This window comes from Xylocopa sonorina, chromosome 12, assembly GCF_050948175.1.
Source record: "Xylocopa sonorina isolate GNS202 chromosome 12, iyXylSono1_principal, whole genome shotgun sequence".
Classification (NCBI taxonomy): domain Eukaryota; kingdom Metazoa; phylum Arthropoda; class Insecta; order Hymenoptera; family Apidae; genus Xylocopa; species Xylocopa sonorina.
In genome coordinates this window covers 1,062,416-1,080,066 of record NC_135204.1, presented here as the reverse complement: position 1 = coordinate 1,080,066, position 17,651 = coordinate 1,062,416, and the positions used below count along the sequence as shown (strand labels likewise).

The 17,651-nt window shown below is 36.7% G+C and overlaps 1 protein-coding gene across 2 annotated transcripts; it reads right to left on the bottom strand.

Annotated features, from left to right (window-relative positions):
* Positions 1-854: 854 nt before the first annotated feature.
* On the bottom strand, positions 855-17,074 carry LOC143429754 (ubiquitin carboxyl-terminal hydrolase 31). Of its 2 annotated transcripts, XM_076905508.1 has the most exons (5): positions 15,966-17,074; positions 14,566-14,667; positions 6,199-6,572; positions 2,558-3,968; positions 855-2,209 (listed from the first exon to the last, which is right to left on the bottom strand). In XM_076905508.1, exons 1-5 carry the CDS (start codon positions 16,851-16,853, stop codon positions 2,084-2,086), a joined length of 2,901 nt encoding a protein of 966 aa, XP_076761623.1. In that variant the 5' UTR covers positions 16,854-17,074; the 3' UTR covers positions 855-2,083. The 2 variants fall into 2 exon arrangements, with proteins under 2 accessions (XP_076761623.1, XP_076761624.1); XM_076905509.1 differs by lacking the exon at positions 14,566-14,667.
* Between the last annotated feature and the right edge of the window lie 577 nt (positions 17,075-17,651).

The following is a 17,651-nucleotide window of genomic DNA, read 5'->3' as shown; positions in this document are numbered from 1 at the left end:
AAACTAATGCAGCCCAGCGTGCATAAAGTGGAATGACGTTTCATTTATATATTTCAATGTTAATAATAAATATAATTAATAATGTATCCCTCAGTCGTTTAAATTTAAATATCATAGAATAACGAACAGGTAATGGCTCCTTACTGCTTCTTTCAACTACCACGTTCAATCCTACACATTCATCTGCATCGTTTATAGTTCGTTCGCCATGAAGAGAACATCTTACTTTTAACTAATCGACACTTGGCCATCTGACGTACAATTTATTTTCAAGTCAATAATTGGAATGGTTACAGAAATATTATTTTTTTTTTATAAACCTTAAATTAGAATTAGAATTAGTTCAATTGTTAGATTTGAAGGGAGAAACCTTTTCAGGTGACCGATCAACAGAAAATTCGAATTAATTCTCGAATATTACATCGTCTGAGCTATCATGGCACTCAACTCGGTCTCACTTTTTCACAGGAATCAACTTGTAATAAAAACATCGTTCAACCGAATATATCTTTCCGAAGTATGCCTTTTGCTATATGACATCAATCGAATAACATCACTTGTACGATTAACGCTGCATTCGATACTAACCGCATTTATAATTCGTGTGACTAGTAATAAAAATGTTATCTTTAAAATGATATAAATATCTTTCGCTCGTTAATTATACACGCCACGCTTTTGCTTCCCATTGCTTTCCTATGTATAAACATGTGTAAGTGGAATGATCGTTACAACTGGGAGATTAGAGTATTCGACAATACAAAACAGAAGGAAAAGAAGATCGTTTAAAAATATATACAGGATTACTTAAAACTTTATCTAACTAAATTCTACCAGTTTGTTTCACTTTTGTTTCTTTGTTACGACTTTTTTAATAATCTTATTTATGCTCACAAAACATACTGATACAATTTGATTGAAAAGCTGGGATATCCTCTATATTAAGAAAGCCACTCTGCTGAGAGACGACACACTTGTCTTTTTCGAATGACAAAATTCAGTTGTGCCGATCGTTGCAGGAAGAACGAGACTTTCGTTTGGAAGTGTACTGATTTTTTGGTCGTCGATTCGTCAGAATCCAAAGAAGAATGATCGATGCGCTTATTTGTAGTTTGGTGGCTTTGGCGATGTTTACAATGTTGATATTTAATATTATGAAACACCGTGTCGAAGTAGTATGTTTATACAATTGCAAATTACATATCGATATTACATACTACAATTAATCAGATAAGGCCACTAGTGGATGATATAAATACAATATAAATATTATACTTAAGCATAGATCAAAAGCAATGGTTAGCGGCTACATAGTACCGTCCAAGCAAGAATTGTCCTCGAAAGTGAAATCACTGTAATACGTGAATCCTGTCACGCGTCATTTTCAGTTATTGTCATAGTTTTATTTGCTACGCGACGCATACGACAACTTCGATTTATAAATTGTTCAAGGGGAAAAGTCGCGCACAAAGTTTCTTTGACACAGTTGCATTCTTGCTAGACTTATTATGTAGGATAATAATTACCTATTGCGTTGAAAGGTATAAGTGTATATTAACAATAGACGATTCGTAAATGAGGGATTCGTAGATTTTAATACCGAAGAATAATATTTGCCCATTTCTTAAAAAGTCTTATCAACAGCTACAATGTATAATACAATTCACGCAATTTGTATATAAACACATTATAAATACAAAAATCACTATAATGCCTCGTATATATACTTATTCGTATAGAAAACTCGCAATTTCTTTTTTTACCCGTTTAAATATCAAGAAGAAAGAAAATAGAGAGGCTCTCGCGCGATAGTTTTTTTCCTCGGTCGACTCCTAATCACAAAGGAGAAAAACATTTTCGTATGTGTAAATTTGGAGTGAAGGATTTTCAGATTCCTTCCTAAACAGACTATATCGATTCATCGATACGAAACAAATTACTTTATTCAACTTTAAGTTCAACGAGAAATTGTCTTTATATTTCACGATTCTAGTACTTTCGTGATCGTTCGCACACTATGTTCCAGGCACTATAAGACATTGAGCGTTGCTCGAGCCAGATCAGGTCTGGCTTAAATTGTGTGTTACAACGTTGACTCGTGGATTATCGTTGTGTCCGGATCACTACTGGCACTATGAATTATCGTGGATCGTGGTACGTGTGGAGTTAACGTAATGGACGACATTTTTCGCACAGGTTTCGGTGAGGCCTGAAACCATAAGTGTATAATTAGACCAATAATTTTAAATCTGCTCGGCATCCTGTACAATGCCCTTTTTCAACTGAGAAACAATGGAATGGTTTTCATTAAAAATGATGCATTTCATACGCAATAATTTACTTTATCATTATTATTGTATGTACAGTTCGTTTATTCATTTAAAGAAACAAACTTGGTTTTTCTTCGCTATTTTCACATCTGCAAGAATGATTTGTACCATCAACAATTATTCAAAGAAACTAAACTATCGATACCTTCATTTACTTTACGAAACGTATCACACCGTTTCCAGACACAAATTTCACCGTGCACACGTATCTTCTTCTTGGAACTTACCCATTCCCTGGTACACGGTGCCTCGTCGTCCGAGTAATGGTCTATCTGACCGACATCCGTTTCTGTCGCAACGTTCCTCTTCTTCGGTTGCAATGTAGCATAATTTCGACATCCCCTATTGAAGTTCGTTAGGTTCTTCTCTTCCACGATCTTATCTTGACACAACACTTCCTGCGATTTAGTTTGATTGTTGTTCGTAATATTGCTGTTGGTTTTATTGTTGAAGTAAAAAGGTGGCATTTTTGAGACCCAATGATCAAGTCCAGATCCAGCCGAACTCGTAGACGCGGCCGAGGAATTTCCTGAATTATTAGTCAAACCTCTACGCTGATAGAACAACATATACGCGGCATTGGTTATTAAGTTGGTATCGTTCACTGCTTCCACTCGGGTATCGTCGAAACAATACCATTGTGTATCGTATGGGTTTCGACAGAAGGCAGTGTAATGACCGCCCTGCAAGTCTTGTCCATGATGATTACAAATTGCGTAAAGGTCATAGACATTCTCGTCGTACTTTGGGATGTTCTGTTGGCGAGGTCTGGGTTTCTTCCAGGGCGACCAACCTAACCCACCTAAGCTTCCTACATTATTATGCGGCTGAACTCCGTTATGAGCCAGGTGAGGTGTCATATCGAAACCATATAAAGGGAAATCGACTAACATGGTCAGTTTCGACGTAGATCTTTGTTTGGATTGCTGTCGAAACCTTTTCAAGTGAATGACCAAAATATCGGGCAAAGACCAAAGTCCTAATTTCTTTACAACCTCTTGTTTCTTATTGCAGTACGGACAATGCCACGCGTCCTCTGCGCCCAGTATCTCGGCTCTGGTGTATAGATCGAAGCATTCTTCGAGAGTGACAGCTCCGCCTAGTTCCGAGTTGGTCTTCAATTGTTTTACACTGGCGTGCTCTTCGATTTGATCACTATCGTCCTGAATGATATTACACTTGGTTGCTTCGTCCCACTCCAGGATTAATTTAACGTGCTGAGGGCCAGAGTCATCGGCACAAAGGGCAAGTGCTTGTTCGATCTGTTCCGTGTAAAGCGGATGCTCGACACAAGGGTCTATGCAAGGATGCTCGTCCTGTATAGGTGTAGCGGCAGGATCTGCAACGCGAATATTAAACAGCCCTGGACTCTGACTCGATGTAAGAACGTCATCGGCCAGGATGCTGTGCATCTCCTTTAACAACAGTTTTTGCAGATCCTCGTACGATGTTTCTCTAGACACTTGCATCGTGTACGGACTGCCGAAACGTTGCCTCAGGTCTCCTTTCGTGAGTACGTTAATCCATACGAGCAAGATGTAGGCCTGCTCCATGGGTTCTTTTAGTTGTGGCAGTTCTACGCAGTACAGTGGATCGTTTTCCGTGATCACAGATAAGGGTTGGCAATCGGAAAATGTTCTGCAACAAGATAACAATAAAGTTAATATAATATTTACGCATTTATCAATCTTCTAACGCTAAAAATTACTTTTGGAGCACGTTACACTTCCTGTAATACACTTATGAACAAGTAAATCGACTCAACCTCCCAGATACGCGCATAAGGTAAATTTTTCAAAAATCTTGCAGCCAATGGACAAAAAATATTAGTTTTTTATTATTAGGCATTTAGCTTTAAACTGTCCACTATCTTTCAAATTATATGACTTGAATTCCAGTGAACAAAAGAAGCTAAAATATCCCTTTTTGCTGGGAACGATATTTTTATTAAATTAAAAGCAAAAATTTTAATTTAACATTGAAAATTTATTTAATTTGTTACGTTTTCTATTCCCTTACGATGGAACGTAGGCACCAGCGATCCATAATTAACGATGACAACAAGGTATATTTTCCAGGTAACACCAAGTATTGAAATATAATAAATTAAATAAATTTTCAATGTTAAACTTAAATTTTTAGTTTTAATTTAATAAAAACATCGTTTCCAACAGAATATTTCAGTTTTTTTCTATCATGGGACTTCAGATCACATCATTTGAAAAATAGCGGACCAATTTTTATGATGTTGCTATCAATTTAAAGCTAAATGCCCAATAATTAAAATCTAATATGTTTTTTGTCCATTAGCTGCACCATTTTTGAAATATTTACCTTATGTACGTATCTGGAGGTTAAGTCGATTTACTTACTCGTGAGTGCATATATACTACGTATAATGTAATGTTCTACGAACATTGTTTTATACCTGAAACTACTTCGAAACTCCGATGTTATAGTCTAAATCTAATTCCTCTGATATCGAATGCCATTGTCAAAGCATTATATACATCGATTACTTTCTACAGATATAGCTTTTGTATTTTTCTTTTAAGATAAAAAGAGCGTAACGATCCGTTTGCACGATTGCTAATATCACGACACGTAAAACGTTTTCTTTTCTCTACGGACAGTGGTCTTCGCGTAAAAAACGTTTTTCTAGTTACAAGTTCGATGAAAATCATCCCCATCCACCAAACATTAGATTTAAACACTTCTATGTACGGCTAACAGTGCACAAATTAATTAAATGTACGTTCATTGGATTTAATTAAATTTTTTGAAATTGGAAGAGATTGAATATTACTTAGATCTATGGATGAACTTACTTTCCGTTAAATATTGTTCTAGATTCAACCCTTTCAGCGACACGAATCCGTACATATGAGTTTCAAAAAACTGTTCACCATGCGTTACGAATCCATTTATCAGTTCGTCTGCAACCATTCAATACGTACTACGAACCCGTAAATGCGCTCGATACTAATGTTCATCCTTCAGACTAGGAGCAACAAAATGAGCCAGTAAACAAGCAGCAAATACGCTTTTCCTGCTTTAGGATTCTAATCTCGGCATTATTCTAATATAATCGTTACATTTTGCTTCAGAGATAAATAGCGTTTAAAATTTAAACCGCGCACTTCCTCACGAAGACAGACGAGACAATTACATACCTACACGTTAAAACTGATTTCGATAGCAGAATTCGTTACGTAACACTGAAAAGTAAAAAATATCGTATCGTCTAGAGCAGTGCTTCGCAACCTTTTATCTCTCACGACACGTCAACGTTTTTTTGACAATTCCATGGCACACCACAAGTAAAAACTTGCAAATACATAATATTGTATTACAGCAATACGTATACATGTTTTTATTAGATAAAAAACACAATAAAATAGCTTTATGTATGTAAATATTTACTTTTATTTAAGTTTCATATAAAATTGTTTGAATTGTATATCAACACAAGAACAAAAACATGTAGTTATAGATCATGAGTAACTAATTTTCCTCTTCAGATTTAAATATACAGTTTATTGTTCGGTATTTACTTGCGGCTATTTAATCAATGTTAATTTAACCATAGTAACTAATTTATTAATGAGATAATTGAGTTTGTTTTAATGAACACATACGGTTTATATTTGACTGTATATTAAAAAATGTTAGCCGAAGGTCGTGCTAGTCATGGTCGCTTTGTAATTAGAACCAGTGTTAAAAAGGTTTGTTGAGAGAAACACTGCTTTGATGTCGGAAAAGGTCCAATTAATGTGGTAATTTGAAGATTTAATTAGTCTAGTATGCCGTGGCACAGCGGTTGCGAAAGCACTAGTTTTCATTCTAGAAGAAGTAAAAAAGATTCTACCTATGAAATCCTTCGTCATGGATTTCCGTGAGTAACATGTGGTTCTCGTCGATGCCAGTGTCACTGGCCAGGATCTCTCTGAGTTCCCTCACATTGGCCGTTTGATTAACGCTGACGCCGATCTTCACCTGCCGCGGCTGCTGGGACGTGTAGAGGACGTTCACGAAAAGGTTCATCTGGCGGTGATGCTGCGGTACAGGCACCGAGACACATAGGAAAGGGTCGAACGTGTTCGACTGCCGGTGACACCTTGGGCAAGTAAGACTAGATCGAAACTGGGCTTGGAATACCGCGTGCACGAACGAATTGTTGCAGCGGACATGATTCGCCAGAGTTTCCGCCGCGACGATATCATCTGGCCTTCCAAACGAATTCTGCAAACAAACATAAAACAAAGTTTATCTATTAATAGACCTAATAAATGTACAATAATGTTATTTATGATAGTAAATAATATTTCATCGTGAGCATTCTTTCGCAGTGAATAAGATAACGATTAAATAATAACTACAAGTCGAGATAAGAGGTTGATACGAATATCGACGCAATATTTTTCTTTTCTTTCTCTCTTATGAATTTTAATCAGCATAACAGAAAAATAGGTCCAATCGTTTCGATTTATGAATAATGTACAAATGGTATAGATAGATGAAATATACCACCACGATTATACAAAAATTATAAACATTTTATTATCAATTTGCATTTCAATGTTTGCTGCATGAATTCTTCATTTTTCATTCGTTCAAATCCAAAGTAAGAATGAATATAATTTATTATTAAAAATTCTGTTAATACATCAAAAAATTATATGCTCATCGATTATTTCTTTTTTTATCGCCAAAAGAAGTAAGGCGATAATTTAGGGGAAATGCGACGAGTGGATGTTCCAAGAGAAAACGGAGAAACTTTCTAACCTGCGAAACATTGTTTTGCTCTATCGTTCGTTGGCGGTTTTAATTAAGTATCGGTTCGGAATGTCTGGAATGCATTATGAACTAGGCATATCGTAGTACACACTATGCCCAGATTATCGTACTGAAATTGCAACAACGAGAATTCACAACTTTCACGCTATGCTTATATCGCGATGCGCTTTCTTTTTCAATATAGCTATCGCTAAGATATTAATTATCGTAAATAACGAATTCGTTATCAAGAAAACTGTACGAATACTGTTGATAACGTTCTATGAGAATACAAATAATACAATAGTATACACGTCTATGGACCTGTATTTAACCAATCATACGAACATTTTACTCCACGTCACGAATATATATATATATATATATATATATATATATATATATATATATATATATATATATATATATATATATATATATATATATATATATATATATATATATATATATATATATATATATATGACCAGATAAGAAGCCAAACAACTAATATATCACGCGAATTAAGTTACTAAAACGGAGCACGTTGGAAAAGTAGAAACAAAAGAAACTAAACTTAGAATTGTAAAACTTTGTCGTACAGTTTTTACATGACCATCATCATATATTACATAACGTATGAATAAGCGAGAGATAAAAGGAATATTTGTCACAAATGGACATATCCAACAAGAATTTAATAAAACGACGTCAACGATAAGCAATTTTTGTATAAACATACAAGTGACTCGTTCAATTGCTATCGATGTTATAGAAGGAATAGAAATTACTATTTAATTCTGAAAAACGGTAGCGTTGTTGCTCGCGTTTAAGAGTTTGCAGAAACGCGTATCTATGTAGAACGAGGAATCTGGAGGATTAATTTTTTTAGACGCTCATAAAATGATCATTTATAATATATACGTTCTAATAATAATTGTTCACCGACAGTTTGTTTCCATCTATGTGGCGACGCACTTTTCGATTTCGCGATAAGCCCAACAGAAGAAACAACGCAAATGGAATATTCTAATAAACGCCAGACAATTCTCGCAGAGCTGTTAAAATACGCAACTTTGTTTGCGATTCATTCTGTGATAGTAGGCGGGAATACCATTTCAATGAACCAAAATGTAATTTTAAAAAAGTATGTACCATCAATTTTGAACACATTATTTGAATACATATAATTATATGAAGATACATATATATATTATTATATTTACATTATTATCATCGCTTGCATTAGCTAGAAATTTTTAAATGATAATTCAATTAGCTCCATCGGTAGTATTTAGAAACACTCCGGTAAGCTTCGCGTGCTATTTTTCTGTCCTCCTTTGCATCAACGGATTCCCGCGACAGAACGCTCGGTCGGCATGGAAGGCTTCCCTTAATCAGATCACGAATCTTGTGTTTTCGTGACCTTTGAATTACAACATTTTTGAAGGAAAAGTAAATTCTATATTGCTATAATGAAATTCGAAACGATGTGTAGCATTAAATTTGTGTTCTGACTTCGCTAAAAAAAAGTATGGTTATCAAGGAGCGCAATTTTCTTAATCGATGTATAAATTTGTTAACATTTAACAGATTTTTCATTTTGTCTTTACAAGGTGTACCATTGAAACGGTGGACTTTGTGATAAAACATTAATTAAACAAATTTTAAATGTAAACAAGATAATTAATACAATTATCATTAAACCAAAAACAGAATTGTTATTTGTCTTTGTATTACACTTAAAAAGAACGTTTCCTTTTTAAAAGGGAAGTGATAAGACGAATGTCTCCGGCAAACGATACTCACTCCCTGCATACATGTAGAAGTCGCGAAATGTGATAACGGTCGATCCGTTCGCAGGATATATCGCCGATCCCGTTGCCGGAAGTAATTTTCGATACTTACAGGTTGTAACGAGTCATATTACAATTCGCATCTTCACAATTGGCCAATGTCACACCGGTCGCGTGTATACGTAACTCGTGCGAAGGTTGGACAACATTGGTTAGTCGGTCGGTCGAAATCCTTTCAGAAATAAATTCATTGGATTCAATCGCGCACCAAACATTTCCGTTTTCTGACTTTACAATTGCAATATGTAAAACTATCTACGATTCCGATGCTTATCCATCAGAACTTTACGACACCGACCAGAACTAATTGCGTTTGAAACCTGACGATGTTGTGACAAAATGCAACAATTATCGGCGCATCGATTGTTCACTTCCTATACAACCGCAAAACAAAAGACAGGAAATTTGATCTCCCTAAACATTCTTTACGTAACAGTAGCAATCAGCGTCCCTCGACCCGTAACTTGTAATTAACTTCTTCCAACCTGATAGATATTAAATGCGTTGAAATGTTTCTATGATTGGAATTCGAAAGCAGATAATACAACCAAGCATTTCTAATTGTATTTCTTACTACGTACAATGTTATGCATGTAATATGAGTATACTGCCCTTAATTTTAATATGTAGAATACAGTATAGTACAATAAAGGCATACGGAATATTTTGTAACGTAGTGTTATCTTCGATCCATTGATAAAAGTTTCTCACTGATGCATTGGATGAATTTCACTTTTTTTTTACTCGGTTTGCCACGTATCTGTTGTTCTTAATAATCTTTCGTTCGTTAATAAGAGTAAAGTTTGCGTCAGGGTCAACTAGTTCTAGTTAACAGTAATGATGGCAGACAAGCAGAGAAATAGTAATTAATCCGATGTTACGGTGTGTTTAGCACAACACGAAGGTCGAGCATAGATACGGGGTATCGTAATCGAACATAACGAAGAAGTTGAAGCTCTAGATACCTATTTATGTTTGTGTAAACGATTAACGTCTCAAATTACATTTAGTAATGAATTTACATTTGTTGAGATGGAAAAAGGTTTCCAAACATTTTTTGATTCTTTAATAAAATCTACTAATATATCTTAGAATTGAATTATTCGAATGATAAAAAGAACACAGATGAAACTTTTTTTAGAAACTAGAAACGTGTTTATTCCTCGATTTACGAGATCCTAACACATTAATCTGTGAACAAGCTTTACAAGTAACAGATCACAGTCCTAATTAGAATAATGATGCGATAATATCCGACCTTGAAATTCGGACTGGTCAGTTAACCTGTTAATGCGAAGGTATTTATATTTTTACGACCAGCATGCTGTGTTCCCAAAATCATACAACGAGCTAAGGAAAAACCGTCGAGCTTGAAAATTTCGAAAAGAAAGTAAGAAAGAAAAAAGTAAAGAACTACTTAAATTACGTGCGTTTGGCAAATTACACAGATATTATCATTTTTTTCTTCATCATTACTGCGTTACGTAATCTTACGTTTGCATGTTAAGTCGTTCAGTCCATGCGAGATTAAATAAAATTCAATTACACAGCTGTGAAAATAACATAATTATAATTACGATAACATGGAATAACACGCATGTGCAATGAAACGAAATGGAAAAAAGAAGATAAATCAATGGTAGTTATATATGTATATAAAGTCACGTTGACAGTGTTTTGTAATACAGCTCTAGAACGTTGACTGGTTAGTGGCCCCGTTCAAGGTCAACTGTTATTACGGTACCGCAACAGTCCAGTGCCACTGAATACAACTTTTTCGTAACGTAACCGTACAGAAACTCGACCAACGATTTAAACTGTTTATAAAAATAAAATAGTGATATCTGTGACACATCGAGCGACAACATAATTGCGAAGGATCAGGAAGGATGAAAATATGATCGGTTTGTTTTAAATTGAAACAACTCTATCGCCGTAGGAGAAATTTATTACAGCAACGTTTGTTAAAACACAGCAAACTGCTGAGAATAACGTTAGTGAGTCGTGAGAGAGTATAGTAACTGTAAGTCCCTCGGTTTTCGATGGAAAATTACGCGCAGAAATTTTTCAACGTCAACTTGATGAAATAAAATTAAATATTTGCAAAAGTCCGCAGATAGGGATATACAATGGCGTTAAAAGCGACTCGTCGTTTTCACTTACAAATGTGCGAGTATTTAGAGCAATATAATATTTCAACAAGAGTGGATGTTCGAACGTGGAACTTACGATGATGATCATCTGTTTAATAACTAATATTTGAGCGACTTTCTTGGTTTTTTTGTTTTGCAACTCTTATCCGCAGACATTCCGTTCAATATTAGCTTCGTTCGATGAATAATGATAATACTTGGTTGTCTATACTCTTTTACGATCGATACAAATGGCAAACGGAAGATATTCGAAAATTAAACTTTTCGAGCATACTTCTCGGACACGGTATACGTAATTTATGGAAATTGAAATAACACGATGTTCATGAATCTATTCTGACATATTCCATGTGGTGGTTAAAATACAAATATGAAAAGAGTTGCTCGGTTTTACATTGAAACGTATAAATATTCCTTGGGATTTTCTTTCCGATCACCAGAGCGAGACACATCTCGCGACGTAAAAACTCGCGTCGCGTTGCACGCGCGCGACAAGGTCTCTTTTGAAGGTAACGTTTTCACGAAGCATCGCAGTCACGGTGTTTCGAATTTAAACAGTTGTCACCTTCGATAACTATCGTGTATTCTTTCGCGCTCGTTGACGTCCGATAGTAAATCATTGTAAAGACATAAACACAATCGTAGAAAAGCAACAAAGGACGTCGATAAATTGCGCTCCTGGCCGTGTCACGCAATGAACGCACAGTCGAAGGCTCGAGGAAGCAACGAAACGATGACGATAAGAGGGGCATAGGTAATGAGAATCGTAAAATGATCGACCGAGGACACGTGGTGTTTGCTCACGGACGCCATGAGTGTCAAGATTTTACAAACATTACGAACTTGATTCACGTGACACGTCGCATGAAAGTAATCGTGTGCAACGGATAAAGACGTTCCTAAATAAAATGCATCATTGCGATTGTATGACGTCGATAAAAAACTGTTCTATCGACCGATAATTAGAATAAAGAAGTTTAGAAATGACAATTCATTGCTTCCGCATGACGTAAAAATTCGATTATTATTTGGTTACGTAAGTACTAGCTACGATGATAACGTAGTGATACGACTTAATGACGCATTGAGATACGTTTATAAACGAAGTTGGAACATATTTAGCTCCTTTGCATACGTCACGTTCGCACGCATACAATTTCGAAGGTAAATTATAGGTTTTCAGAAAGTATCAATTATTCGCCAAGACACTTTTCTTTACGATAAAGGAGTTTGAAGGGTCTCTCTCTCTCTCTCTCTCTCTCTCTCTCTCTCTCTCTCTCTCTCTCTCTCTCTCTCGTTCTGTTATGTTTGAATTTATGTCGGATAGTAATGTAGGTAACATAATATCTTTAACTATCGTAAACCGAATATTATAATTTTAAAAAGACAAGAGCCAACGATATTATCCGAAGGTCAACGATATACGTGATGTCATTTAGCAGGTGCTGGAGTGACTTCACGCATTTTGAGAAGCGTCGGGCCCGTCTGGAACACTTTCCAAGGTGTCGATTTATTCGGGATTGTTGCGTTGCATATATAATGGACACACATGACATACTGTCCTCTAAATAAAAATCTATACCTCCCGAAGCAGTGATACACGTGAATAGAAGATGTACAAATCTGTAAAATGTATAAAACCCGCTAAAATTCATTGAATATCCAAAATGGATGGTGTTTCACTTAATGAATGACAAGCATAATGGAAATGTTTTTAAAAAGTTTTAAAAATATTTTTAACTGACAGTTTAATTCTTCAAATAGAAACTGTAAATCTATCATTTTGTCGAAATTTATATATTACATATAACAATTGCAAGGTGAAGAAAAATATTTGGTTATGTATTTGTATAAATATTCCAAGAATTATCTTAAACAGTTTATTTCATTTCTCAAAAGTTATCTTTCTAACATTACTCTTTCCACCTCCTTAAAAATATGGAATTGTCATAGTACGAACGCTGAATGTCTTTTACCCCAATATAGGATTACTCAACTCATTATACTTCTCGCTGAATGAAATCATTATTTGACTGGTGAGCTACCAATCAATCGTTACGCGTGAGCATGCAACAAAAGAAACACGCGCAAACATGTACGATACACGCGCGACGGCTTTCTACGGGTAGAGAGTGTTGGTGAATATCTTCGAAGAGCATCTTCGAAATTTCAAGGCGTTTCAATGACCGGTTTCTAAAGAAGTCGGTCAACGTGACCGAGGGGCACTCGAGGGAAAAACTGGTTACGAAAAAGTGGCACGAGTAGCGAGTTAACAAGCCACGCGGACAACATATCGGACACATTGTTGATTCCTGATCTGGATTATCGACTTGCCCGCTAGAAGATCGCTTCCCTTATCTGATGCTTGGCAAACAGTTGAATGGTGTACAAGAAATCGCTGATAAGATAACGAGCCAAGTGGAATTGTATACCCAGAGAAAATGAACTGTGCGCAAATGAAGGAAAGGGAGGTGTGCGAGATGCATCGAGTTGGTAACAAGTTTATGGTAAACGTGTCAAATGTTTCGAACAAGTAACGCTTGAATCTGCGGTTACGGTTTTGCTCGAGAAGAGAGAAAGGGAGGAAACAAAAAGAAATAAAAAAGTCCGACGAAGTACCGTTCGACGAGACGAGAGAGACAAAGAAACTCTAGAAAAGGCAAATATCTTATTAGAGAGAAAGGTTGATATAAAAGTCAACTAATTCCCTGCGATGAAACGATGGAGGCAAGGCACAATAAAAAGTTGACGAACAATGAAACTTTAATTAAGGTTCAATGTAAAATAGAAAGTTAATACGTAAATTAAATGGAAATTCAGCTGTTTAGATAACTGGCGATTAAATTATACTGAGTTAATCATCTCAGCTATTAGTCTCACTAGAGAAGGAAAGAGACTTACGCAGGACCGAAACGAAATAATTTCACATTTTCTCTTCGACTATGAATAATCGCTGCTTTTCCATGCGACAAATACTTGAAATTGCATTCGCCAGATAAAAGAATGTACAAATAACTTAAAAAATAATACGTGTGTAAATACTATGTACAATATGTTCCATCAGCTCGTTTAAACGATATTTCTAAACTGTGACAAAAGTCGCCGTCTGTACGATCGTACTATGATACTTAATAAAATTATTATTGACACGTATAATATGTACGTATGAGGCATAATAGAGGGTTGAGGCAAAAAAGTAATGGTATTTTTTATTATGAAAGAATCGAGTTTCCCCACATGCTTGATCGTAAAGATGCGCACTGATATGAATACCAACGGTTGATTGATTCTTAGCGCATCCACAGCGGTAAGAAGAAACAGAAATAATTTATGGCTTGGTTTTGACTTTTCTCGTCCTTGGCCCACGACCACGAGCACTGCTCGCCTTTTGTTCGACGAACGGGATGAATCACGCTTCTCTCTTTGCAGTCATTTTTCTTCGCCTCTTACCTCATCGTTCGTGTAATCACGACCGCATCGTTGCAGACTATTTAGCCGGCAAGAGAACGCAGCGCCCATCGCGCGAAAGCAGAAAAACCATCTTGTCACGACCTACGGGGTCGAAAAAAGCGTCATCAATTACGTATACATGGGACCGGATCGAGCGCATCCCGGGCAGAAAAAAGATACTCGTGGAAAACGGTGAGTCTAATTAATCGGTGAGAGTGATACGTACGTTTTCTCCTGTCACGTCACTTATCGGTCGCAGGCATCTCGACACGGTGAATCAGTGAACTAAAATCTCTTTCTATATGACGCATTGGCATAAAAAGTGATCCACTATTTATGTACATCAACTTCGCGGTTTATCGAGTGCCAACTATATTTAGTCTCAAAATTATACCATCACCTCCGTTTATGTTTCAACGGACGATTCTTTTTTTTACAAGTATTCAAGACTATTCTTCTGTTTATTTTATACACCTGTTATACGGCATTATTGGTTTAGAATTTAAGTTTTATTATTAAATTCAATTACGTATACCATAATTGATCACGAGATAGGATTTATATATGAATTATTATATTCTTGCAATTACTATTTGCACGCTATATCAAAATCGAGATAAAGTGTCAAGATATTGATACCAATAATAATTTACTAATTATCTAAGCTATTCTCGATCAAGACACTTGTAGCTTGTAACCTATTAACGATAAGCAAATATTATATTGTTATGTTCCGACATTTATCGATACGCGCGTCATGGTTAAAAAATTAAACACTTCGAAACATTTCACAATGGACATTAAAAAAAGCTACACGTACAATGTATAACAAGAACAAAAGCGTGTATTAATGGTATAATAAAACAGTCAAAAATATCGGAAAATATGTGTATCAACAAAAGAGTGTATGCCGCGATAAATATACATATATATGTATATGTATACTACAGATATGCCTTTTGTATTTTCCCTTTGATTCTTCCGGAATGTTTACTTTCCCGCGGATTTGTCACGATTTCAATGGAGCCGTTCTTAAAGCGCGACACGACATACTTTTCGAAGAAAGTGAAACAAATTTAGGTTAAGGTCCGATCTCTACCGCTGTTTCTCCGAGTAACAAATATACCTTGTTACATACGAGAAAACGAGTCGCGGGAGGAATCGGAAATCCGTCGTGAATATTCCGTGTCCCCGTCAGCTCGAAACCTTATTCTACAGTCGGAGAAAAAAATCACGAGGCTCAACGAATTAACGTAAGCTGGCTAACGATTATACGTATTATGTAATCGATTGCCGCGAATGATTGTAAATCTGTCCAATGACGCTGACGTAACGCAACAGAAGGGTAGATATTGTTGCCATTATACGAAACCCCAAAAAATTTCTCGCCCTTTACGCACCTTGATGATTTTGTATTTTTTTTTGGTGGCTTGATTTAAGTCCTCGTGCACTTTATCCAGTAACCATAGCAGGAATTCTTGAGCGTCGTGCTGCAAGTTCCCGCGGTACTGGCTCCCGTATTTGTCGACAACGCTCTTAAACGCCGTACTTATCTCCGGATCGTATTGGCAGCTCCAGATGGCTTTCAATAGAAGGGCCAACTGTTCTGTAATTTCACCCTTTGTACCATATTTTTTTGAGTTTAATTTGTTTCGTCTCGAGAGATCAACCTTGTATTGGTCCAGCACGAAATATTCCGCGAGTATGTCCGTATGCGATAAACACTGCAACACGGCGTTCATGAAACACGTGTTACCGTGGTTGCGTAAACCTATGACCCCGGGTACTCTATCAGCCGGTATATGCGCCGGCCTAGGTGGAGGCACCCTGATATCTCCAGCGCTAGAGCCCAGCTCGTCTCTGTGGGACGTTTTGTGGTTCTGCGTGCCCACGTTCGACATGTGCTGGACCATCTTGTTGATGAACTTTTTCCAAGAAGGCCTACGGAATACTTTCTTCACGCCGGGTCTCTCCGGGTAGCTTTGACTGCTGTGTATTCGACCCATATTTTGTTGCATACATTCCATTTGCTGCTGATGCTGCATATTGTTTCGACTGTCTTTGATGCCCGCCACGCTGCCGCCGTCTTTCGAATCGCGATTCTGTTTCGGACGCCTCCGCGACATCCTACACCTAGCACTTTGAAAAGGATTCCTTGGCAACGTGAACGTACGCTTTAAACGGGAACTGGAATCCCGTGTTTTTCGCTCTGACAATTTAACCTCTTCCACGCCCAGCTCACCCTCCGACACCGATTTCATCACCACACTGCCCTTCTCACTGTCCATCGCCGGCCACGGAAACACCGTTTAACCGTCCGCTTGTCGTTCACATGACGCTATATTTTAACCGACCGATCAACACGCGCGTCTTTTACATACCGTACGTCAGAAATTCTCCGCGGAAAAACGTCATACGCGTAACCCGCTCCTGTACACTACGGCGGCCATTTGCCTTTATCACGGGCTTCCACGATTTCGTGACGCTTCGACCATAGACTGAGCGGAACTGTTGGTTGTGGGCTGCATGACAATCACGATCGATGCACCCTCTTTCAAAGTGGTTTGACTAATCGGCATGGTAACTATTTTTCTTATCGACGGTGGGTAGTGTTGGAAGTACGATCAAGAAATTCTGGGACGGTTTCTATTTTTCTTCCTTATACACTTTACTTATCAACTACATATATGAAATATGATATTTATTTATGCAATAGGAAAATTACATATTTTTAATCACACCACTTTCGCAAGACAATCTATCAGTTTTTAAGAATAGTGTGTAGAATGTTATAACTGTGTACATATATTGTATGTAGGATCAGAACTTTCGTTTTCAGAATCTGTCGAATGTCATATAAAACTACTAGTTTGTTAATTGCGAATGTTTCAACATTTGCTGACAGCTTTTTTTATGATAGACGATACGGTCACAACACGTTACTCAATCCTTAAAATTTAAAATCTTCGGCCATGTCAATTTTCGCCATGATCACTTAAACTCGCACAACCGTTTCTTTTTACATTACGATATTTCGTTTCTTTGCGTTTGTTTGCATTCCATGAATAGCAATCTGCTGGCAGTTT